Source organism: Rhopilema esculentum, chromosome 19 (assembly GCF_057945365.1).
Source record: "Rhopilema esculentum isolate cy_ngs chromosome 19, ASM5794536v1, whole genome shotgun sequence".
Classification (NCBI taxonomy): domain Eukaryota; kingdom Metazoa; phylum Cnidaria; class Scyphozoa; order Rhizostomeae; family Rhizostomatidae; genus Rhopilema; species Rhopilema esculentum.
In genome coordinates this window covers 614,820-621,590 of record NC_142833.1, presented here as the reverse complement: position 1 = coordinate 621,590, position 6,771 = coordinate 614,820, and the positions used below count along the sequence as shown (strand labels likewise).

At 36.4% G+C, this 6,771-nt stretch overlaps 1 protein-coding gene across 3 annotated transcripts; it reads right to left on the bottom strand.

Annotated features, from left to right (window-relative positions):
- Window positions 1–1,873: 1,873 nt before the first annotated feature.
- LOC135688448 (uncharacterized) lies at window positions 1,874–6,567 on the bottom strand. Of its 3 annotated transcripts, XM_065205300.2 has the most exons (4): window positions 6,472–6,534; window positions 4,858–4,951; window positions 3,733–3,851; window positions 1,874–3,163 (listed from the first exon to the last, which is right to left on the bottom strand). In XM_065205300.2, the coding sequence occupies exons 3-4, from the start codon at window positions 3,804–3,806 to the stop codon at window positions 2,317–2,319; spliced, it is 921 nt and encodes a 306-aa protein (XP_065061372.2). In that variant the 5' UTR covers window positions 3,807–3,851; window positions 4,858–4,951; window positions 6,472–6,534; the 3' UTR covers window positions 1,874–2,316. The 3 variants fall into 3 exon arrangements, with proteins under 3 accessions (XP_065061372.2, XP_065061371.2, XP_088970082.1); XM_065205299.2 differs by lacking the exon at window positions 4,858–4,951 and having other exon boundaries at window positions 6,472–6,567; XM_089113956.1 differs by lacking the exons at window positions 4,858–4,951; window positions 6,472–6,534 and adding an exon at window positions 4,612–4,851.
- Between the last annotated feature and the right edge of the window lie 204 nt (window positions 6,568–6,771).

Genomic DNA, 6,771 nt, shown 5'->3' with positions numbered 1-6,771 from the left:
CATTGTCAGTTATCAATTATTAACGCCAAACATTGTAAAACGAAAGAGGCAGGTCAGCTTGCTTTATAATTCACTTAGTATCACCTTGGCCAGAAAAAGGCTTCGAAACGTAAACCTTTTATGATTGAAAGACGTCAAAGGGATTTCCAAACACAGAAACGACTGCCTACAAACCACACTCCTCGTTATTTGCCCAACCCTTTCATTATTCATGAGGCTAAGCTATAATATTTCATACCACCTAGTGTAAGCCCCCAGTGATGTTTTGTGTCCAGCCCTCTAATAATTTAGAAAATAAATGGGTGTAGATTCCATCGGACTCTGTCTACAAACCTGCCTATCTTCAAAACTTCTTCAAATTTTTTAATTGTTTAGAAGGCAAGGGTGAGAATGATTGTGACAGCGTGCAAGGAGGTCTTTACGTCGACCGCACATCGACTTTCCTAAAGCTATTGGTGTCTTGGTCGTGTTGAATTTTACCCTAATCTTTTGTGATAATCGATTGAAACAGATATTTTGGAAGGTTATGTGTATTGTGTAAACAGATGTTTCCCAATGACCAATGTTGGGTCCTTTGCTATTCCTTCTCCGAATGAGCGATTTAGGCTAACGAGGCCCTGTTCTGAATGAGAATTCATGTTGAATGATATTCGCTTTAGACGCCGTAGACAGGGGGTTCTATTCCAACCAAGTGAGGTATTATACCATTGAGAAGCATCCTCTCCGGTAAGCCTATGCCTGCAATTACTCTTATAGTAACGATGCTGGTTGCATTGGTAGAAAGCGATGTTACGTCACGACAAGAGCTTAATAAACTTCAGCATTGAGCTTACTATGCACAAAGTGATTTATTGTCTGCCACACGACATTATGCTAAAGGCTGGTGAAACTCTTCGTATTCTATCTCGCTGCATCGTTTTCGTCTTACTTCTCTATGTTTACTTCTCTATAATCGTTTTCATTTATGATCCATGAGAACCAGCCGCTTGAATAATGTGTGGCAAGAGCTTTCATTACAATCGATGAAAAACCGCCAGGAAATTACAATAATAATATTCAAGAGAAGTTTGGATGCAAAAGGCCACTGGAAAAGAGGATGGCTTACAACATGAAAATGAAAATTACTTGGAGGAGCTCGGTCTGACTATAAAGAGAATGGCAGATAGAACTGAATGCCTGGGTTTGGAAAAGATCTATGACAGCAAAAAACAACGAAATGAAGCCCATCCTCAATGATTTTCCAGAAATAAGAATTAGAAAAAAAGAAGCTATGGTCAAAGGATTGTGCAGTCACCGACACAGTGAGCAGATTTGAAATTTACAGGGACAATTCTTTTAATTCTTTTTATGGAGAAATTACAATGATTATGGGAAGATTATTTCACCAGGAAAGCAGAAATGTAAATGGTAACAACACACATTCTCAAGATTATGAGCTTTTTGGTTTATTGCAAATTTACATTACTGCCTTTGTTTAAAAAAACAACAATAAAACCCTAAGATAAGGTCATACAAATAGCTCTACAAAAAAGTAACATAGATAGGTTAAAGCTATTTCAAAGAATTATTCGTATAAAAATTCAATAGTTTCATGCTAATTTTATCCTATTCTATAATCCTTTTGAATATGCCTTAAACAAACGACATCAAAGGAAAACATTAACAAATGGAACAATGTTCCACAAAGACATTTTTTGAAACAGCATTAGTGTACATCGAGTGGAATGATTAAGGGAAACTGCAGCTTAAATGACGCTCTTTATTTAGACCTTTCCCTACAGCTTATCAGCTTGTTTGTAGGTCAAAGGGTATTGAAAATTGCGTGGGGAGGGTAAAGTAAGTTTGGAAGAGATTAGGTATTGTATTGTGTTTATTTTTAGATCTATTGTTACTATTTATTTTACTTGTTCATATTAGTTTTAATACTATCTTAAGTTCATGGCCCTTGTTAAACATTATTGCTTTTATGCAGTGGAGATCAAATACCACAGATCTGTGCCAATACTCGCGGCAGTAACAAAGCATTACAAAGCCAGTTGTGTTTATTTCCAAACCACTCCCTCGAAATTGCAGACCTTCAGTGAACAAGCTGAAAAACAAGCTTTCCTCAGTCTCCAATAAAACGTCGACAGTGTTCCCAAAATTGGCTTCTTTGTTACCCAAGTGGTGCAATTCTTAATTGAATAAAACATTTTGGCCCAATTACAACCTTGAGTGCACGACCCTTGTCCTTATAGCTATACATAGATAGACTTATGAGGTGAATAGAATATTAGTCATCTCACTGAGACAGACCGATTCAATATTTTATCTTTATTACGAATCTTCCAATATCAATACATTGAGAACAGTCCGATTTGAAAGCCTGCATTCACTAAGAGTTACTTCTAAATCATCTAACTTCCTTTTCGGGACATCGTTAGTAAACAGTTCTAGATTCTGTACATTTTCGTCATTACTTTGGGTTTCGATCGTGTTTCCTAAAAAAGCAAGGACATCGCCAATGCGATCTGTTGGACTGAAATACCTCTCCAGTCTCTCTCCAGAAGGGGTTCTAAATGCCAATAATAATCTATCATTTTTTGTCTTGTCTGCTTCGGCAGAGGCAGTAAACAAGGGATTGCCCGGAATCTCTCTTCTTTTACCAGAACTGGAAGAAAATTCAATACTTGACGAACTTTTAAAAATATCGCCCTTGCGGTAAAGCCTCCTGTCTTTATTGACTTTGTTTGTCGTGTCAATGGATTTCCTGGTGGAGGAATGAAAATTGTTGATGTCCTTAGTGCTTTTTATTATTATCTGTTCAGACAATTGGTGGTCTTGCTTTTGTTTTTTAGTTTCATCAGCACCAAAATTTGGTCTTATTCCAAAGGTATCAGGTCCATGATTAGCAATTTTCTGGTTTCGTGAATCACAATGACAGTCATGGCTGCCAGTCATCTTTGAGTTTGTGTTTTTTCTTCCTTCATTGAGTTTTTTACAAGACTTATGATCACTGTCGATCGAGCTGTCAATAGGAGGAAGAACACCATAATTTGAAAATGAAGACTTTCTCCCTGAGGAAGATACGATTGATGTGTCTCTGTCAATTTCTGTGCTGCTCAGTCCAGTCCCCTTCTGATCATTATTCAAAGAAGATGACCTTAAAGACCTCCTGACGACCCTGAAGTACACAAATAGCAAAAAGACATTAGCAATACAATATTGAAAAGATTATGTTATTTGATAACATTATAGTATTAAACCTCTTTGACACATAGAAACATTAAATTCTGTACACTATGATTTGATAAAGTGGTGCTGAGTTTAGAAAAGGGAAGGAAGGAAAAGGGAAAGAATTTATAAGAAATAGAAATGGGTTCTAGAGATCAAATCTAAATACTGATGGAAATGAAAGCTAAAGAGGCAAAACTTTAATAAAGAAACTTAAACAGGTCTGATGAAAATGTTTGAAATCCTTGAACAGCAAAATATAAATATTCCCTTAAAAATGGCAAAGTAAACATCAATTGTAAATGTTTATGTGGCATAATATTGTGTTAAATAGAAAATTATAAAATAGAATTGAAACTACACTTGCATCACCTTCCTATTAGAGGCTTCCAGGGGAAAAGAGGAAATATTTTGTGCTTTTTCTGAATAATGGAGCACATAATTTTAAATTCAAACGTTTCTGGTAAGATAGACTTGTACTTAAACCAACGCCTTGAAAATCAATACTATATTAGCTACCTTCTACTAGAAAGTGGTCTTGCTGATGTTGGTGGAGTAGGGGTAAATTTCTGCTTTGAATCTTGCTTGGCCATTGAAAATTAATGCAGCCAGATAAAATTCTGCATCTTCTCTGTTGCCTGAAAAAATATAGCATGCATAGTCTGTTTCTGTTTGCACATAGACTTTTGGTGCAAATATCCTTTTTTGTACCAATTGCAATGAAAAGCTGCAACTTTTTAAAAAGCATGTAGTGAAGAATCACCTGGCAGTATACAATTTTGGAGCTGGTTTATGTTAGAACACCTGGCTAAATGCAATGGGCTATTTCCATCAATGTAGAAAATAAGGAACACAGCAACTTACCGAGAACAAACAGCAATAAACACATACAAATAACAGCTAATAATAAACCTAGGTATCTAAAGTGGATTTCTCTTAAAAGATGCTAGTGTATTATTTCCAATGATATAAAAAGGTTAATAAATCTGTTCAATTCAATTTAATTAAAATCGATTTAATACATTATTCAAGCTTTTGATTACAGGTTACATGATTACTAACTTACTTACAATTCAAAAGAACTCAGATGCTCATTAATTTAGAAATCACCAATTCTTTCCTGAATCCACTTTTGAGAACTAATTTTCAAACAAGAGTCAATTTTGAATCCACTTTTTCTGGGTGACATCAAATATGAATTTTGCTAATCCAATTTTGTAACATTCTTCGAAATTGTGGAGATCAAACTGTCGAAACAAAGGCTTGCTATGGGTACTTTTAAAGATACCTCCCCAATTTATGAGAGCATAATTATTATGCAGATGTATAAATGAAATATGAAATATTGATGAGTATATTTCTAGGAACATAATGCCTGAGTTTAGCAATAATACCAACACCTTTTGAGATTTCTTTGGAACCCTTCACAACAATTCTTTAGCTGCCACTTCTTTTTGGCAATAACACAACCGTGTTGACGGCTTTGTGCAGAAATTCAAAGCTTACACAATGTCGGTACCACAGCCGCATGAAATGACAACGGCATGATATCCTTTGTTTTTAGGACATCTGTTTACATGATACTGGTACCATACCAATATGAAAAGGTGTTAATCTGAATTAAAACCATGTACATAGCCATACCGGTATGGCTTCATGCCAGTGTAGTAGCGACATCATGTAAACGGGTCATACCAGCATGGTACCAATATCATTTCATGCCACTTTCAACATGGGGCTAAAAATATCAAAAATTAGTTTATTTTTCATTTAGAAAAGCGCGTCAATTGATAGAAAACAGCAAACAAGTTGGTGATCTCTTGTGGTCAAATCAAAATTATTGCTCCTCTTGAACGAAATAACTTACCACTCATCTTGTAAACAATTGCTCACTATGAAAGGTGTTCAAGTGAATTGATTACTCAACAATTCTCAGAAAAAAAGACAGAAAGCTAATTAAAATCGAAAACCTAAGCGATTCTGAAGATAATGGAAGAAATTTTGGAGAATGCCATAGTGTCTGTTTTATTTTCTCGTATCCTTCTTCCTTTTTTGTTATGATTCACATTTAATTTCACATTGAGTTTCATTTCTTTGTTTACACGACTTTTTGGCAGTCATGTGCAAGCACACAATTGGACAAGGTCACAATGGGGCAATGATTAACATATCGGCTATTGTTTTTTCTCAAGCGATATGATATCATACCGGTATAGTGTAAACAGGGCGCAAGAAAACGAAGGATTTCTGGATTTACCCATACCGGCATATGGTTTCATGCCGGCGTCAAACCATACCGGCATGGTACCGACATAGTGTAAACGGGGTCTAAATGTCCCCATTTCGCTATAGATTAGTGCAGTGGTGGCGCCAGGGGAGGGCTAGGGGGGGCTACAGCCCCTCCATTGGAAGCATCTAGCCCCCCAACGGAGGAAATTTTAGGTTATTGTCGGAGCAAATTTGACAAAAAAACGTACGAAAACTGCTTATTTTAGTCATTTTAGCCCCCCTGTCGGAAGCTCCAACCCCTCTGTCGGAAGATTTCTGGCACCACCACTGGATTAGTGGAATTAAGCAGCAGTGGATGGATGGAATGGATGGGAACAGTGGCGGGGTGGCTATGTTTTCCCTGGGGTGGCCAAGTCGATTTTTGCGCCCTATCTATATATCGTCACAGAATACCGTGGTTATATAAAGCATGTGTTTCTAGAAGGGAAATCGATTTTTGCAACTTGAATGCAAAATTTCATAAATAAAGTTTGACTAAAATGCGAATATGTATGGAAAAGTTATGTTATCCTAACATTTGACCTTCTCGATCGTGGTTCGGTAAAATATCAAGCTATTTTGAATTGGCTTATAAGCGTGTAATCGCATATATGATGTATGATATACAAACATGGTTAAAGTTTGTTATTCTTTAGTAGTTATTAAATAGTAGTTGTTTCAACAACTTGAAAGTTTCGAGCATTGAATCGCACCATTGAATCTGACAGAGGTGGCGGCCACAATATTGAATCTGGGGTTGGGCTAAGGATCAAGTTTAGTGACAAAGGAGGACCCACCATGGTTGGGTCCGACGCGGAAGAAAATTTTTGAAATCAAGCCCTCTAGAATGGCTAAAAATGTATCTCCCATAATAAAATTTAACAAATCACTACACCGCTCAGAAAAGACAGTTCGACGATGCTCAGAAAGACACAAAATAACTACAGAATAACACTACATTTAGAAGGAAACCGCTTTTGGATAACATACCTATTCAGATAAAGCCATGCACTTCCCAATTTTTTCAAAACACAGGCCTTAAACGAAATCAAAGATGTCTGCTGTTTCTATGACAACAGGCTTCGTTCTGGTATGTGCAGTCGAGGTTCCCTTTTGATGAATTGGTGTGTTTGTGGGCGCAAGGCGCATATGAAAGAAGTTTTATACATACTCGTATTGTATTTTTGTCTCATCTCAACATACAAAAATGTCTATCAAAATGTTTACAGCGGGAAGTAACATAAAATATAATTACTCAATAGCCCTACCTATAAGATAGGTTTGGCATAT